This window comes from Rosa chinensis, chromosome 1 (assembly GCF_002994745.2).
Source record: "Rosa chinensis cultivar Old Blush chromosome 1, RchiOBHm-V2, whole genome shotgun sequence".
Classification (NCBI taxonomy): domain Eukaryota; kingdom Viridiplantae; phylum Streptophyta; class Magnoliopsida; order Rosales; family Rosaceae; genus Rosa; species Rosa chinensis.
The window spans coordinates 68,258,796-68,276,900 of NC_037088.1; the positions used below are offsets into that span (position 1 = coordinate 68,258,796).

At 38.4% G+C, this 18,105-nt stretch overlaps 4 protein-coding genes and 1 pseudogene across 9 annotated transcripts; 4 read left to right on the forward strand and 1 right to left on the reverse strand.

Moving 5' to 3' along the window:
- Positions 1–24: 24 nt before the first annotated feature.
- LOC112185633 (histone acetyltransferase MCC1) lies at positions 25–3,599 on the forward strand. 6 transcript variants are annotated; one of them, XM_024323905.2, is made up of 8 exons: positions 25–301; positions 531–645; positions 820–875; positions 1,529–1,745; positions 1,833–1,977; positions 2,096–2,195; positions 2,276–2,504; positions 3,096–3,599. In XM_024323905.2, the coding sequence occupies exons 4-8, from the start codon at positions 1,555–1,557 to the stop codon at positions 3,283–3,285; spliced, it is 855 nt and encodes a 284-aa protein (XP_024179673.1). In that variant the 5' UTR covers positions 25–301; positions 531–645; positions 820–875; positions 1,529–1,554; the 3' UTR covers positions 3,286–3,599. The 6 variants fall into 6 exon arrangements, with proteins under 6 accessions (XP_024179673.1, XP_024179684.1, XP_040368533.1 ...); XM_024323916.2 differs by having other exon boundaries at positions 531–616; XM_040512599.1 differs by lacking the exon at positions 531–645.
- Positions 3,600–4,610: 1,011 nt separating this feature from the next.
- Positions 4,611–5,759, forward strand: LOC112172911 (protein EXORDIUM-like 4). The gene has a single exon (XM_024310416.1). It carries the CDS (start codon positions 4,611–4,613, stop codon positions 5,757–5,759), a length of 1,149 nt encoding a protein of 382 aa, XP_024166184.1.
- Positions 5,760–7,609: 1,850 nt separating this feature from the next.
- Positions 7,610–8,645, forward strand: LOC112175380 (protein EXORDIUM-like 2). The gene has a single exon (XM_024313083.2). The coding sequence runs from the start codon at positions 7,610–7,612 to the stop codon at positions 8,540–8,542; it is 933 nt and encodes a 310-aa protein (XP_024168851.1). The 3' UTR covers positions 8,543–8,645.
- A 1,400-nt stretch (positions 8,646–10,045) lies between these two features.
- LOC112172919 lies at positions 10,046–11,046 on the forward strand (annotated as a pseudogene).
- A 5,111-nt stretch (positions 11,047–16,157) lies between these two features.
- Positions 16,158–17,967, reverse strand: LOC112179682 (norbelladine synthase). The gene is made up of 3 exons (XM_024318143.2): positions 17,928–17,967; positions 16,961–17,197; positions 16,158–16,632 (listed from the first exon to the last, which is right to left on the reverse strand). Exons 2-3 carry the CDS (start codon positions 17,145–17,147, stop codon positions 16,343–16,345), a joined length of 477 nt encoding a protein of 158 aa, XP_024173911.1. The 5' UTR covers positions 17,148–17,197; positions 17,928–17,967; the 3' UTR covers positions 16,158–16,342.
- Positions 17,968–18,105: the final 138 nt, after the last annotated feature.

Here is an 18,105-nt window from a genome sequence, read left to right on the forward strand (position 1 = left end):
AAGAAAGAAAAGGAATAAATTATTAATCGAAGAGGAGTGCAAAGTCTTCGTCTTGGATGTTACCTGGGAGCTGAGACTAGTCTGAAAAAGAAAAAGAAAAAGAAAAAAAAGGGAAGAGAGAACTGAGTGGCACGAAAGAAATCAAAGCATAAAGGATTCCAAATCCTCATTTTAACACCATCAGCCAACAAACAAACGATTGATTCCCTGGAACAAAAACAAAGGAAGAAAAGGCATCCTTTTACAAAGTGATTTCAATTGGCATCCCATCCCATCCCTCTTTTCAGGTAAAGGTAACTAGGTAAGCGAGATCTCACCTGGCCGGGTTTCTCTTTCTCTTTAGCTATCAAATTATTGCTACCTTCATTTACAACTTAATTGGTTTGAGTTTGAGTTTGATTTGATCTTTCCCGAAAGTTTGAGGAACTGGAACTTGTTTCCGTCTGTGATCTGGTCCCAAGTCTTTGTCTCTGTCGTGGCTCTATAAATTCAATCCTGCCCCTGAATTTCAATCAATTCCTCCTAAACAGATTTCAATTATTCCAGTGACCCAGAATCGGGAAAGCTCTTACTCTTATCTACAAAAATCAACCAGCTTCCAGTCACCGGAGCTCAGGTGCATGGTTTATGAGCCCAAATCCACAAGTATTTCAAATGCCTCTCTTTTTTTTTTTTCTCTTACTGAAACCTTTTCGTTAATTCCATTCCATCATTTTTGTTTACATTGATTCTGCTGAATTTAAATCCCAAATCTTTTCTGATTTCTACATGAACACTCGTTTCTTGGTTAGATGACATTCATAGTTTTGACTCCTGCAGGCCACCTTCTGAAGAGCCCCATTTGGTTTTTTTCGTCAAGAGAAGCATCAATCAAGGTAATACTTCAAATACAAAAGTTTCATCTCTATTCCCATATCTTTTAGCAAGCATGTTAAACCTTTAATTGAGTGTTTTTCTATCTTGGCAAATTGTTTCCTCCTTGAATATTGTAAATAATCTACTCAACTAGTTCTTCTGGCATCGAGTCTGTCATATGATTTTGATAAGTAAATCATTTGTGTGATTGTGAAGCATATGGCATTAAGAAACTGAATTTGGATTTTGATGAGTAGCTGAATCGAAATGTTTTCAGAGAAGGTTCGTTTTCAATGTTTTCATGTTAGAGAATCGCCATTCACTTCCGGCCCTATCTCCTTACCAAAAAAGATACATATATATATATTTTTATTTAATATATATATCACTTTAAGGCTAATAACCATTGAAGTTAAGTCCTGAAACAACCTAATGATATATGAAAGTTCAAAACAACTAGCTAGATGACATAAATAGAGAAGAGATTAGATGGTAGCAGTCATGCAGCTTCCTTTACTCCCCGTCTAAATGAAAATGCTTGTATTTTTCAATCCCATGGGATTCATGGACATATTAGGTTTCCAAAACATGTGAATGTCATGTCAATGTTTTTAACTACTATTGGGTAATTGTGAAAATTATTGGAATGCATTATTTCTTTCACACTTGCCAGAAGCTATTGCATGGCCTTTGTGGCTGATGTGGCATAAATGGAAGGAGAAGTTCATGTGCAAATTCTCCAAGTACATCAAATATTTGCAGGGGATTGACCACACTATACCAATGGTGAATCCAAATCTTCCCCGTCGTCCAACTATATGTTATAGGCCTATACAACCAGCTGACCTTGAGATCTTGGAGCAAATCCATACTGATTTATTTCCCATCAGGTACATAATCTCATTTCATCTTTCACACAGTATGTGCTTTCTACAATGACATAGACTCTTCGTAACACATATTGCTCCTCTCCACAGGTATGAGTCCGAGTTTTTTCAAAATGTAGTGAATGGACAAGATATTGTGTCATGGGCAGCTGTTGATCGAAGTCGTCCAAATGGTCAAAGTGACGAACTAATTGGATTTGTAACTGCACGAATTGTCCTTGCAAGAGAAAGTGAGGTGAGTCCTGTGTAATTATATCTGTTTTTTTTGTTCCTTGAAGAGGGGCTTGGAACCACCACCATCCCCCTCAACCATAACAGACAAAGAATTTGATACAGAAATGTTGGCCCTGTAGATAGGGGATTTGCTCAATTATGACCCATCAAAACCAGATCAGACCTTGGTCTACATTCTGACGCTAGGAGTTGTAGAATCTTTCAGAAATCTTGGCATAGGTAAGAGTTGTCTCTTCATTTATGTGAGTTCTGAAATTTCTTTCAGTATATGAACATATAATTTGCTCTTGGACTTGCAGCTTCTGCACTTATTCGTGAGGTCATAAAATATGCCTCAAGTATACCGACCTGCAGGGCAGTTTACCTGCACGTCATTTCTTACAATAATCCTGCAATCCTTTTGTACAAGAAAATGTCATTCAAGTGTGTAAGAAGATTGCAAGGCTTTTACTTGATCGATGGTCAGCATTATGATTCTTATCTGTTTGTTTACTATGTAAATGGCGGTCGATCTCCTTGCTCACCATTGTAAGTCAACATCCTTAATTTTTATTCCCTTCTGAAGCTCTGATATATCTGATAAAAGATGATAAATTCTGTTTTCTTTAATGCGAAGCTGATTGTGGAAATGACCATTCATTTAGCAATGGTCATGAATTAGAAACTGAGAACCTATAGTCTAGTTTGCGAAGATAGCTCAAGACTGAATTTAAATAATTTTGAGGCATTCCAGTATATGTAAATTCAGTTCACTGAGGTTGTAGATTTAATTATTAATATGCATCTTATTCAAGAAGCATAACTTTTATTAGTGAACTTCCTGAGGGAGATATGTATGCTGTAATAGAATAATGATAAGAAACTGAGACCCAAACTGAAAGAAGAAAAATAATTAGTTGCGGTAAGCTCAGAACCTCAATCCAAGATGCATGTAACAATATGGATTACAGATTACCTACTTGTGAAAATAATACGTCTCTCGCTCTTTATGCTTGTAAGTACTGGTGATTAGGTTACATTATAATGAGATGAATGTCCATTTGCAGGTGCAAAGTACTGTTAAAATGATAAAATAAGTACTAGACTAGTTACTGAGTTATAATTATTTTTATGTTGCAGAGAGCTTGTTACAGCGACACTGAATCATATGAGGAATGGTTTGAAGTTGGTGTTTGGAAGACTACGGAAGAACGAAGATAGGAAGTTGGTCTCAAAATGGTCGAAATGTAAAGAGAGCCATTGCCTTATATCGACAACACAAAGCAGGAAAAACCTGACAGCAGAATGTACAGGGTATGAATGTGTTTGATTTGTGTGTTTATATTGATAAGGATTTCGTTGGTTGGATCCAATCAGTTGTCAGCAGACGAAGATAGAGTATTAAAGATAGACACATACAGAGAACCAAAGAGAACCAAAGAGAGAGATGGCCAGGCAGAGAGAAATAAGTTACTATGATGTAAGATGGAGTAGAACTCCTTTTGCTGCCTTGTTCTCCCTTTGTGTACCTATTCGATGCAAACCATACCAATGATACCCTTGCCTTGGAATAACACTTGAATGTAATAACCGCTGTTAACAGCACCCAATATATAAAGATAACATTGGTGTTTGTTCTTTTGAGTTGCTCTCATTCCTCATTCATCCTCAGAAAATAGCAGAAAGCTATTTTATGTTGGACCTATTTTAGTTGTGTCTGTGTGAAGGAATTTCAGGATTTATTGCAATGTTTCCATTTAAAATTCGTGACAGCAAAAGAGCTACATGGTGTATATACCGGCCTTGGTATCTGGATCGTTAACCGTGTCATGTTCAGGTGGTTAGTTGATTCTGTACTTAATCATGTTTAAATGTCGTTGGATTCAAATTCAAAGATGGATAATAGTTCTAACTGTTTTATTATTTTTCACCTTTAGATAAATGTAACAGTAGTTGGGTAAGACTAAGTAAGAAATCAATTGACCACATGAGCGGGACCGTTTGCCTTGCTACCATATGCGCACCGTGAGTCTTGTTTGCATAAAATTAAAAAATTTCTTACCTAGTCTTTCATGTATGAGAACATTAGTTTCTTGCATAAAATAAGGTCAGGTTAATGTCGCAATGACAAGTAAAAACCAAGTATCAACAAGCTGGGTTAAGGAAATAAATGAAGTTTGAAGTTTTTTTATTTTTTTTTCTCCTCCTTTTGAACAGAAAAACATTACAATCTGTTGTACATATCAAAACTGTAAAAATTGTATAAGGGATATAGGAATTATTATTATTTTTTTTCCTATACTGAAGTGGCAATTTGACACACACAAGAACAGATAAATTCCGTGCGTGCACGACCAAGACTAACCTTTGACCGTTTCTTCCCATTCATAGCCAAGTATAGCACACATTAATTGCCAAAAAAAAAAAAAAAAAAGTACAGCACAAATTAGTTTTCCTTCTGATGGATCCAAACTAGTATTCCCCACAAAATAAGCCTTGATTTGTGGGTTGTGAACGACGGTGCATGAAAATCGTGCAAGAAAATCGTACACAATGCAGGCATATTTATACGCCTGAATGCATCAAGGAATTCGACAAAAAGATTTATACCCGCCTAATAAATCAATACTTGTAAAATCAAAGAGGGAAAATAAAATGGTTTTTCGTGTTGCAGTAGCAACTCAGGCTCTCTTGCTAATCCTCCTCCTCACTACGCCTCACTTCGTATTGGCAGGCAAGAAAGGAGGAGGCGGAGGCAAGAAAGGAGGAGGCGGTAAGGGTGGGGCTAAAAAACCATCGGCACCTTATAGAGCACCTAAGAATGGTGGAGGCGGGGCCAAGAATAAACCATCGAAACCAGCAACACCTTATAGACCACCTGTAGTACCCGAGCCCAAAAAACCAGTGGCAGATTCTACACCTCTGCCGGAAGCTGTGGCCACCATTGAAGTGCCTAGACCAGGGACACTATCGAGAGGTCCCGCCTGTAAGGGCAACGGTGAGGGTATCATATACAAGGGAGGCCCTCTCCTGACCGGGGAGCTCAACCTTTCCATAATATTTTACGGCCAATGGCAGAGCCAACACAAGGATCTGATCAGGAGTTTCCTCAGTTCGTTGGCGGTGCCGGGCTCGACAGCGAACCAGTGGTGGGCCATTGTGGAAAGTTACCAGACTGTGGCCAATATGCCCAACCAAGGCGTCCATATCAAAGTGGGCACTCAGTCGAGCGATGATAAGGCCTCCTTGGGCAAAGTTTTGACCAAAGACTTTATCAAGCAGCTTGTGCAGAGGGCCAAGAGCGGCAACCCCAACACTCTCGCTGTCATCTTCGCTCACAAAGATGTCGCAGTTGCAGACCTGTGCAGGGGCAAATGCTACGAGCATGGAGCGTTTGATAACATGCCCTATCTCATTGTCGGAAACCCCGAAGTTGAGTGCCCTGGTTCTTGTGCCATTCCCTTCGCAAAGGCCAGCTACGGTCCTGCAGGCGACACCGTCAAACCACCAAACGGCGACCTGGGCGTTGATGCTACCATCATCAACTTTGCCTCCGGCTTGGCTTCCGTAGTCACTAACCCATTCAACGGCGGATTTTCCAAACCAGGACCCAAAACCTGGGCGATTGAGGCTGGCAACGCCTGCGAGGATATGTTCGGAAGCGGAGCAGGCCCCGGCCAACCCGGAAAGATGACAATCGACGCAGCTGGTTGTGGCTACAATGCCGTTGGAGATGGGGGTGCCAGATTCTTGCTTCCAGCAATTTGGGATCCAAAGTCGTCCACATGCTGGACCCCTATGTAATATCATCAACTCTTGCTGGACCCCTATGTAATATCATCCTCAATCCATCGATCTCCATAATTTTGTTAACTATGTAAGGTTGTGTCAGAGTGAAACTCATCCATCAGGAGTAGTCATCACTCATTTCCCTTTATGTTCCTTAATTCCAATTTCCAGAGAATGAAATATACTAATATTTTTGTTCAGAAATTTCTTTCATGGGTTAAAATGTACATGCTGATCGATCCCCTATATATGCAATCACTTATCACTGTCGTCGTACATGGATATCTTTGATTGGATAATCTCAATCATCGTTGATCAATCATGTAAAATTAATCAGTTAACCTAATTTTTCTTAATTAATCATGGAGTAGATAAACGAGGTCATCACCCATTTTCGTAGCTTCTTAATCTTTCCTCTATAATTCATTAATGACAAAAATCATCAATCTTCTTTGGCCCCAGCTCCTTCTCCCTTTTTCTGAGTACAACTAATTAATTACCAGCGTAAGCTCCACCTTACCAAACTTCCTACTTAACTGGATCATGGACGCACTCACACGCACAAAATTAAACTGCATAACCAACCACATGTTGACATATGTTATCGATCGACGTCTTTAAATCTTCATTTCGGTACGTTGTTGGGGCCTTTAAAGTGATGACTAATAATAGCTAGCAGTGGGAGGTAAATGACCGCACACCATGTACGTACTGTCTTCATCAATCTATCTTCTCATGGCTTATTTATTTCTTAGTCGAAATAAAGATACTATAGTGAGCCATATCAGAACGCGTGCATTAAGTTTGACCCCAGAACGCAAGTACTGCCTGCATCATCATCTGTGTACCTCAATGGCTAACCGCACAATGCTACAAATACTGCATGTTATGAACTTAATTATGATCGACTATAATTCGCAAATACTAAAAATTATAATTCGTGATAGGAGTATCGATCATACGAAGGTAGTACTTTATCTTCATGTCATTGTCTAATTAATATTCACACAACCACGTACAAAGACATGCAACATCCTTTTTCATAGCAACAGCCAACAGTAGTTTCTATATATCATATCTTGGATAATTATTGACTAGCTACTTAGCTAGGCGAGCATGCAAACTTAATCACATGCATATATGGATCCTTGCTCAGTTGTTTTGAACCACAAGTTTGACCACAGCTACTAGTGTAACTAATTGAGTATATTTGTAATTTAAATTCAATATCTTCCGTTAGACAGCTAGATTGCTATATATCATATATCATTATGTATAGATTGAAAGTTAGGGTTACTGAGCTCCGAGAAAGAGTGAAGTGAGAGAGAGAAAGGGAAAATAATAAAAAAAAAAAAAAAATTCTTAGCCTTCTACACCCTAACATACGTCAGTGAAAATGATCTTTGTATAACAAATTAACGTTTCTGTTACAATGAATATTGAAGAGTAATGCGGTTACAGCTACAATACAAGCTCAGATTGTACAGGATCATGACACGTGTAAAACAACTGTGGGCCATTAACTAACTATGCAATTAACAGAATTAACCCTAATTAGTAACAACACAGCAAAAGGATGTAATAACTCGGTGAAAAAGGGCATTTTCATCCTTGTCAGAACAGAGATATATAGCTAGATTAGCTAAATCCAAATTGAATTCCGAGTCCTCCGCTTATTCTAACCGATTCCAAGTTAGGCATATAGCCAGCTATATATCTTCTGGTGTCTGTGGGTTATTTAAGACCGTGCATGCATGCTCAGACATCACACATCCAGGCGCGGCTTCATATTAATATACAAGTATACAACACGAGTTGATCCTGGAAAGGCTAGCAATTGGGATTAATTGGCAAACAGGAAGAAAATGGCCTTATCAAGATCAAGAGTTCATCCTGATCAGCTTGCTCTGGTTCTGAGTTTACTCTTGTTAATTACTACTCCATCCCTGGTTTCGGGGCACGTTAAACCCCCAGGCACCATCTGTTACAATGGAGGGCTACTCCTGACCGGCAAACTCGACCTTTCAATCTTCTTCTATGGTGCAATTGGGCGTACACAAAAGCTCGTCGTCAGGAATTTCATCAAGTCCCTGAATCATGGTGGTGGCACCCTGAAGCCTCGGGTAACATCCTGGTGGGACATTGTCGAGAGCTACCAATCCGTATCTTCCCCCGATCATAATGAGCCCAAAATCGCAGTTAAAGTGGTGAGTCAAATAACCGAGAAAGGTTACTCCCTGGGGAAGGTGATCACCATTGACTTCATAAGGTCGATGATCAAAAAAGCCACCGCCGGGAAGCCTCCTGCCTCTCTTGTCGTCATATTCACCGATAAGGAAAGTGCGGTCGCATCCCTTTGCAGGGGAAAATGCTATGATCACGGAGTCATAGATAACCAGCCCTATCTCATCGTCGGAAACCCCGAAGTCGAGTGCCCCGATGCTTGTGGCTGGCCCTTCATGAAGTCCAGCTACAATCCAGGCATCACCCTCACACCGCCAAACGGCAACCCCGCCGTCGATGCTATTCTAGTCAACTTTGCTGCCGGTTTGGCTGCTGCCGTCACCAATCCATTCAACACCGGATATTCCAAACCAGGACCCAAAACCTGGCCGCTGGAGGCCAGCACTGTTTGTAACGGTATATTCGCAAGCGGGTCGTTCCCGGGGAATCCCGGCAAGGTGGAGGTGGACGCGAGAACAGGTGCTGCTTTCAATGCTCATGGATTGAAGGGTATGAAGTTTTTGCTTCCTGCGCTGTGGAATCCACAAACATCATCATGCTGGACCCCGATGTAGAGAGCAGAATAAGCTTTTGGGATTAGCCCAAATAAGCAAGTTATAATCTTTTTTTTGATGCGACAAGCAAGTTATAATCAATATATTAAATTTCAAGAAGCAACCTAATTTTTACTTTATAGACCGAGGTAAATTTTTTTTTTTTTAATAAGGGATTAGGTGATATTAACTCCTCGGAGGCAAACGATGTAGGGAACAAGTCTCACCCTCTATCCTAAAGGAGAGGGGTTTGCCATACTCTGGGAACCCACCACCCGTCCCCCTATTTTTATTTTATTAATAACAACAAAAAGAAAGAAAATACAACCTAAAGAAGGGGGACATAAACCTTACCCAAAAGCTAGAAAGAAAGACAAAAGGATCGAAGTGAAAAAATTGAAATAGAACCTCAAATTTTCCCAACTTCCAGATAATTAAATAGCTTGCAAAGCAAAACAATGGAAGAAAAAACAAAAATTTTGCTATCTGCCAAGAGAAGCCATCAGCACCCAACTTCATAATTAAACTAAATAACTCCTGTAACATCATGTCCAAGATAGACCGAGGTAATAATTGGCTTGATTTTGGGTTCGTTTTATTGATATATTGCATTAACTTGATTATTAGACAGAGATGATGAGTGTGGCTTTTTCCATTTTACTAGAATGAGATGCAAGACAAATTGACCTAGCCAGATGAAAACTAACGTACTATATAGAAAAATTAAGTAGCTAGGCTTTAGTGCCTTTAGTTAATACGATTGTAATTTTTTTTTGTTTTTTTTTTTTGATACGAGTAATTTATTTTTGTTGAACAGGTGAGGGGTGTGGTTTCTTTTTCTTTTTTGAGAAAGAACAAGGCTTTAGTTAGATTGTCAAACTACCAAAAGTACCCCATTCTGTTTCTATATCTGTTTTTCTGTAAGGAACTTGCTACGGTCTTTAATGGATATATGTACTTGATCATACTCAAATATGTATGGGCTATGAAAAAGAAAAGTACGTACGTATGCATGCATGCATGGTTAATTCCCCGTGGAGGAGGCAGGGGCTCGCAAACAGACTAAGCTATTACGTACACAGCTACGTAGCTAGTAGGTATATCGATGAGCAAAGGAAATGAAAAACGTGCATGTGACTCCCATGTAAGAGCATATGAGTAGGTAGTCACATACTAGATAAGATCACTGTATTAATTATTAACTCATTATCTTTGGATTTGAGTTGGTTACAGATGCATGATGCATTATTTTATGACATTCATCACAAAAAACAAAACCTACTCATCGATCAAACAAGAACATTTGTAGTTACACCTTCTTTTTGGGGAAATGGTTTTTTTGCTATCTTAGCAATATTACGGTAGAGGTCGATAGAGACAAATGAGGCGTTGGCAGCAGCCTCTTCCTTGAGCTCATAGTCGATGGAGGTTTCTGATTATGCAGGAGGAAGGAGTGCCAGCCTCTTTTATTTCGAAGCGAACTAAGTAGAGAGTAAATCCCAACTCCAGATTTAGACAGATGGAGAGAGAGAGAGAGAGAGAGAGAGAGAGAGAGAGAGAGAGAGAGATGAGACTGAGAAATCGTTATGAGAGATGAAGGAAGCTTCTGCAAATTGAAAGCTGAGAAGGAACCAAACTGGATGATTGGGAATCAGATTATTGCTCACACCCAGTTCTAGGGTTCCTGTAAGCTAATTGATAAAAGTGATGAACTGCCTTATGCTTTGAAAAGATGCATGGATCCTCCACCGTCGACGGCTTTGTGGAGATAACTGAATGCTTGGGAGAGATGATTAAGCATGTGGCAAACGAACCCTCAGTGGGGCTTTATTATGTTCAGCAGCACACTCAAAATGCGGTGCCCAATCTCGTTGGTCTCAGAAATAATGTTGTGAATAAGTCGCGTGAAACAACTTTGCACACTGAAGATTCTGAGGATTCCATAACCATGGTGAGATCGATGAAAGAATGTGGATTCCCCGTTGCAGATGAGATGATTAGAGACATAAAGAAATCTCTTGTACTTTATGTCTACAAAACAACAAAAAAGAGGGCTAATCGACAACCAGGGATCAGCTTTTCAGCTGGGAAGAGGAAGTTCTTGGAAACCAGCCAGTTGGGGTCGTTCACCAAGTGATGCCCAGCAGGATAGTGGAGGCAGTTATTTTTCCACTGTATTAAAATCTGCAAGACAAAAGGCCAGCAATTTGAAGTGGCCGCAACTTGACCCTAAAGAACTAACAGAGGTCGCCTCCTACTGTAACCCACCAGTATCAGTTGCTACTGCAAGCACTAGTTCGTCTCTGCCAGATACAGAAGCTGATGAGCTGCCCTTGTCGAGCCATATTACAGATGAACCGCAAGAAGAACAAGTTGATGAGAGCTTGTCGACCCATAATTTGTCTTCATTGTCAGAAAACTTTGATGAGTTCAAGGCTGATAAAGAAGTTAAACTACGAGAGTGGTTGGAAGGGACCGACAATCTAGTTAATCCCGGACGAGCAAGTGATGCAGAAAGATCTTAGCCTGTATATACTTTTGTAACTTGTGTTATAATTTGTTGTGAGTGATAATTTATATCACGATATATATTGTTCAATTTTCAAGGGTGATATTAAAAGAAGTTCTTGTCAAAAAAAAAAAAAAAAATCCCTACTCCAGATATCCATCCTCAATCACATGAACTTCCTTCACCTGTTTTTCATTATCTACCATTGTGAACTTCTCCTTATGCCACCCAGGCCCTCGTAATCCTGCAGCCCCAGTATACATTAATTTCAAGGAAAAATTTCACAAATGATCACTCAATTATGACTCATTCTACACTCTGGGCACTCAAGTTTCAAATATATCACTTTGGTCACTCAACTATTACACTGTCAATTACTTAAGTCATTTTGTTAATTTTTTTCATTAAAAAAAAGAGAAGTTTTAAATACACACCCCTAACTATTTAATACACACTCCATACTTAATACACCACCCATTTAATTTCTCATTCTAATATTTTACTAAATACACAACCCAAAGTACCTAAATATCCTTAATCTAAAAAATCATGAAATATCCTACTTTTTTACTATATTAGGATTACTATTTAATACGATTAGTATATTCTATTATATTGACGTTTTGTAAATGACAATATTGATTACTCGTGTTTGTTATTGAGAAATCCATAAAGATTTATTATTGTTCCCTTTAAATAGATGCATATAAATAGGTTTTGTATTATTTGAGCTCACATCCACCAAACACCATGTTAATCAAGTATAAAATTATGAGTTGAAAATTCAACCAAAACTATATCAGTAGTTTCTCACTTTCTCCATAGTAGTGGAACTAAAAAGTTGTCAATAGAGGGATAAAACAAATTAACAGTTACAAAGTTTTTTCACATGTGATGTTTTATATTAGAAAATAAAAGGTCTACTCACCTAAGGGACAATTTTAAAGGGACTGTGAGGGATAAGTGAATCTGATAGCTGAAAATAAATGCATAATTTTAAGTTGTTATAATTTCTGCTTTTATATTTAACACATGTGGTTGAGATGCATTTGTCCCTCATAGTCCCTTAAAATTGTTCCTTAGGTGAGCAAATCTGTAGAAAATAAATTGATTAATCATAACTCTTAGAACAAAAAAGGAAATTAACTAAAAAATGGGAGTAAAGTGATATGTTTTAAAAATATTTAATGCCATTGATTTTGAAATTCTAAATATTATGGTTTCTAACCTCATTTAATTACAATTTATTTAAGGAAAAATTAAATTAGATAGTTTCTAACTTTATTCTTCTATTAAATTGGGAGGCCATGTATAATTTTTTTTTGTGTTTATCTAACTATTTATACATAAATATTTAAATAGAATAATATAAGGAAAATAAGACTATTTTTTTTCTTCAGAGTGCATAGATGTCTGTTTTTGTCATTTAACCTACCTACAAAATCTAATTTGAAATATAAAATAATAGGAATGTGTATTAAGTGATTAGGGGTGTGTATTTAAAATTTCTCTAAAAAAAATTATAAAAAATACTATTTTGGTGACTTAAGTGATTGATAGTGTAATAGTTGAGTGACCAAAGTGATATATTTGAAACTTCAGTGACCAAAGTGTCGAATGAGTTATAGTTGAGTGACCATTTGTGAAATTCTTCCTAATTTCAATCACATCAATTAAGATAATCCGTATCAATAGGCATTTTAAGAGAACTCATACAACCCAATGGACTCATGAAAGCCCAATACGGCCAGGGAATAATACAAACCCTTAGGGCAACTCCAACCATGGGGTGCCATACCAGAACTGGGCTAAAAATGAGACTTCTCATCTCCAACGGGCCAATTTAGGGGGATCTGGTTCTGGAATTATAGAACTTGGCCCTAAACCAAGTCTCATATATGAGACTTTTTCAGAACCAAGACGCGTGTACAGTAAGTTGGGACCACAAGTTGGGTTGCTTTGTAATAATGCCGGACGAAACGCGCCAGAGAAGGAGAAGATGATGACGCGCTGGGCTGGAGGGAAGAGACGGGCTGAACGCGCGCGTGGCGCGCTGGAGGAAGAAAAAGACTGCAAAGCAGCTGCTGCGCTGTGGGCCCCGCCTGACGAATCTGTCCCCTGCCTACCGTTTTTACTGTGCAACGGTAACGAAAAGGACGGCTCAGATCTGTCCATTTTGAATATGGACCGCTCTGATGTCGTCCCAATATTTTAATTTTTTTTTTACTATAACGGCTATATAATTTAATCCAAGGGCTCAGATTGGAGGAGAAAAAATGATCAATGGTTCTTGTTAAATTGAAGATGATTAATTCCATTTTTAACCGAAAAAAATAAAATAAAAAATTATCAGAAAATAGTGAAAAAAAATATACCCGTTGGAATAGTAAATATTAGGAAATTCTATAAATACCAATTCATTCTTTCCTAATTCCTCACACCAAACATCCTCCATTTCCTTCAAAATTATTCATTTATTTTGCCATATTGTTGTTCTTAAATTTTGTTTCTCTTGGAAAAAAATGGCTCCTAGAAAGGATTCTTGGAGGCACAATGAAGAAGTTATTGTTTGCCAAGCTTGGATCACCGTTGGTGGTGATGGTGCTGTCGGAACCGATCAAACGTCGGATTTATTATGGAATCGTATTGCGGAGGAGTACAATGCACACAAACCGACGGATTGTGTAACTAGAACACCTTCTAGTTGTAAGGCTCGTTGGAAAAAAATCAATCCAGCATGTATGAAGTGGCGGCAAGCTCTTATCAAGGTCGAGACTTTTCAACGACGAAGCGGTGAAAATATGGAGGACGAGGTAATTTATTTATTTTTCATGTAGTTGTTAAAAATAAATATTGTTATATAGTTTATTACTCGATTTATATTAATCTATCTTTTTTTGTTCTAATATTTTATTTACTTAATATTGTATGTAGCTCATGAATGTTAAGTCGACATACTACGACATGGAAGGTAAAGATTTCATGTTTGAGCATTGTTGGGTTTACTTGAAAAATACATAAAAATTTGATCATATGCCAATAATGGAAAATACCAACCACAATGTTCGTACTCCTATCGACTTGGACGACAGTGGAACACCGACAAATGAGGAGGGTGCCACTTCATCAAATGAGGAGGGTGCCACAAAATATGGGTCGTAGTTGGTCACATCGCGCATCATCCTGTCAAAGACCCAAGGTTGCATTCTATATCGCCTACGAAATATGTTTGGTTCATACCTGCACGGATCCGTGAAGTATTGAGTTTTGAGTCGAAGATCCATAATCTCTCGATCCCTGGCCTTATAAGTACGACCTTCTGAGGAACCACCCCATTGTGAATCCTCATCTTCCAGCTCTTGGATTTGCAAGGCAGCGGCAGACATCATCATGGCTCTTCGACGGTTTCTCGTGACGGCCTCTTCTTGATCTTTCTGCAACCATTTCGACAAACGATTCATTGCAGAAATGGTTTGACAAAATCAAAACGAAAAGAATATGGAGATTTGTAGGCTTCGGATATGAGAAGGTTTGTGAATTTGTGAGAGATGAGGATGACAATGACCTCATATTTATGGACGGTTTGAAATGATAACTATTTTCATAAAATATGACACGTGGCGTTCAAAGACTCGACCGAACTTGGACGGCCAATTAGAGCTTGACACGTGGCTCATGAAATCACATACAAATTCGGTGGTTTGTCATATATGCCGACACAACACATCAAAATATCTTCTGAATAGTTCGCTCCTTTGTCATACATGCCGACACAAAACGACAAAAATATTTATTATGAATTTTAAAAAATTAATAATTAAATGATACGAATAATTATTACATTATATGATAAAAATTAAAATTAAGATTTTTCCCTTATTTAATTAAATTAACATATTTTTAATATAATATTCATAAACATTATAATCATATACTATTTTAATCTAGTATAGTGAAAATAGCACACCCATATAGCACCTCATTGTTGGAGATGAGAATGAGTCTTATATGAATAGTACAACAAGGGGGTGCTAAAATGAGAATAGCACCCCCAAATAGAACCTCCTTGTTGGAGTTGCCCTTAATTAGAGACAGAACCACACAATTCTAAAAAACTTTCCCTTTTTTGGTCACCAGTCACTCAAAACAAATCAGCAAGAAAAGTAACGATTAATTTCAATAAAAATGTGAATCGATTGTTATTTGTTTTGATCTGGGGAAGAGTAGGTACTGCAGAAATGATGACGCGATTAAGGACTTGTTAAGGAGCAGCTAGGAGAAATAAATTAAAATTCAGCAAGCTATATATATATATACGTACCTGGTGCAAATGTTACTTCGAGAATGGTGCCTAGTTCTCCATCGCCTTGTTCGACTTCAATTTTGTCAATTACATCGGTGAGAGTATGTTCCACGAACCTAGCGAGCGCAAGAGTGCCATACAGATGCCATGCTTGGCTTGCAGACACATCAACTTGTAATTCATGAGAAACTTGCCCGCTAACCATTTCTGTGAGTAGCCGAGTAGGGGTCGTTCGATTGGTCTTGTAATCTTGTTAACTGTGAGGAAGGCAAGGGAAGAGAACGATCCGTATGTCACTGTTCTCTGTGAGAGTTTCAATTTATAGCTAAAGCTCGAGTACTGAAGGAAGTAATAGGTGGTTGGGTTTAATAATAAGTACAATTAAGGTCCATGTTTTAAGATGCTTTCAGTGATAGCCAAGAATCGGTAATAATTTGTAGCCGGCTTTTATTGACTTGGCCGACAAGAAACAGATGAGTACTCACTGGCAACTCAGATAGGAACGGACCCGTCATCACTCTCAAATATATTAGCCAACCTTTCTGGCTTTCTCTATAAGTTTATAGGTATGTATTAGTGTATTACATATCAAATCAGGCCCTGCAAAATTATATGCACAAACGATTTGGTTTGATCGATCATGTCACCGCTGTCTACCTAGGCTACGTCGTTCCCCAGTAATTCGATCAGTAACCCCGGAATGGTTGATAAGTTTTATTTTGATATGATCGAGAACAGCAAGCACATGCAATTAACAGGATCTGCACGCAGGGCATTCTATATATTGACTAACAATGTAGCATGGGCAAAGCAAGGTGCCAGAACGTACTATATATATATTGATTGATTTATAATGCACCCTGCATCGATCTACGAATTTGCATTTTAAAAGAACCTTATTAATGTCAATGAAGATTGGCAGGAATGACAAGAATATCATGATGCATTATTACATGACATTGATTACAAAAACAAAACCTACTCATCGATCATACAAGAACATTTGTAGTTACTCTTTGTTTTTGAGGAAATGGTTTTTTGCAACCTCGGCAATATTTGCGAAGAGGTCGATAGAGACAAATGAGGCGCTGGCAGCAGCCTCTTCCTTGAGCTCATAGTCGATGGAGGTTCTGATAATGCAGGAGGAAGGAGTGCCAGCCTCTTTTATTTCGAAGCGAACTAAGTAGAGAGTAAATCCCAACTCCAGATATCCACCTTCAATCACATGAACTTCCTTCATCCGTTTTTCATTGTCTACCATTGTGAACTTCTCCTTATGCCATCCAGGCCCTGGAAAACCTGCAGGCCCAGTATTCATTCATTTCAATAACATCAACTTAGATAATCCGTATCAATAGGCATTATGGACTCATCAAGGCCCAATACGAACAAGAATAGAGACAGAACCACACAATTCTGATAAGCTGCTCTTTTTTGGTCACCAGTCACTCAAAACAAATCAACAAGAAAAGTAACGACTAATTTCAATAAAAATGTGAATTGATTGTTATTTGTTTTGATCTGGGGAAGAGTAGGTACTGCAGAAATGAAGAGGCGATTAAGGACCCGTTAGGAAGCAGCTAGGAGGAATAAATTAAAATTCAGCTAGCTATATATGTGTACCTACCTGGTGCAAATGTTAGTTTCAGAATGGTGCCTTGTTCTCCATCGCCTTGTTCGACTTCAATTTTGTCAATTACATCGGTGAAAGTTTGTTCCACGAGCCTAGCGATCCCAAGAGTGCCATACAGCTCCCATGCTTGGCTTGCAGAGACTTCGACTTCCAACTCATGCGAAACTTGCCCGCTAACCATTTCGGTGAGTAGCCGGGTAAGGGCCGGGGTTGTTCAATTGGTGATGTTAACTGCGAAGAATGCAAGGGAAAGGAACGATCCGTATGTTTCTGTTCTCTGTGCGAGTTTCTATTTATAGCTAAAGCTTGAGCACTGAAGGAACTAATAGGTAGATAGGGTAAAATAATAAGGACAATTAAGGTCTGGCCTGGAATACCTGTGTTAAGATGCTTAGAGCTAACTACCTTGCCTATAGTGACAGGCTACTTAAATTACCAGTTGTAGCCGGCCGGCGTGGAAGCATATATAACTTCTGTTTTTATTGACTTGGCCAACAGAAAAAATAAGATGGGCTCGTCACTCCCAAATATATTAGCCAACCTTTCTAGCTTTTTCTTTAAGTACATGGGCCGTTATGTAATATATACCAAATCCGGCCCTGCAACTATATGCACAAACGATTTGGTTTGATCGATCATGTCAGCGCTACTGATTGATTGATTTATAATGCAGTCTGCATCGATTGATTTATAAATTTGCATCGATCATGTCGTTCCCCAGTAATTTAGTAAACAAGGTTCGTAAACGTACTATTGATTGATTTATAATGCAGTCTGCATCGATCTACGAATTTACATCGGAATGAACCAGTATCAGTACGTGCAAGAATTGATAGAATTGAAATTGCCCAGCTATATGACATCACATCTATGGCAAAACAACAAGATATTGTTAACATCATAGCTAGCCATGGAAGCAAAAGCTTGAAAGCAAGAAGAAGAAGAAGAAGAAGAAGCTTACCAGAAGCTAGAGAGAAAAGTCTGGAAATTTCATATCGTTCTTACAAGAATGAAAGTCTAGTTGCAATTATTACAAGCCAGGCTATTTATAGCTAACAGAAAACAAACCCTAACTAACTTTCTTAATGACCAATAATATATACAGGCTGTAAATCCACGTAGGTAAAGCCACACCAACT

Coding starts and splice junctions, on each gene's coding strand:
- LOC112172911 (XM_024310416.1), top strand. CDS start 4,611: ATGGTTTTTCGTGTTGCAGTAGCAACTCAGGCTCTCTTGCTAATCCTC.
- LOC112185633 (XM_024323905.2), top strand. CDS start 1,555: ATGTGGCATAAATGGAAGGAGAAGTTCATGTGCAAATTCTCCAAGTAC. Junction 1,746..1,832: donor ACTGATTTATTTCCCATCAG/GTACATAATCTC, acceptor TCCTCTCCACAG/GTATGAGTCCGAGTTTTTTC. Junction 2,196..2,275: donor TTTCAGAAATCTTGGCATAG/GTAAGAGTTGTC, acceptor TTGGACTTGCAG/CTTCTGCACTTATTCGTGAG.
- LOC112179682 (XM_024318143.2), bottom strand. CDS start 17,147: ATGGTTAGCGGGCAAGTTTCGCATGAGTTGGAAGTCGAAGTCTCTGCA. Junction 16,633..16,960: donor GAAACTAACATTTGCACCAG/GTAGGTACACAT, acceptor CTGGGCCTGCAG/GTTTTCCAGGGCCTGGATGG.
- LOC112175380 (XM_024313083.2), top strand. CDS start 7,610: ATGGCCTTATCAAGATCAAGAGTTCATCCTGATCAGCTTGCTCTGGTT.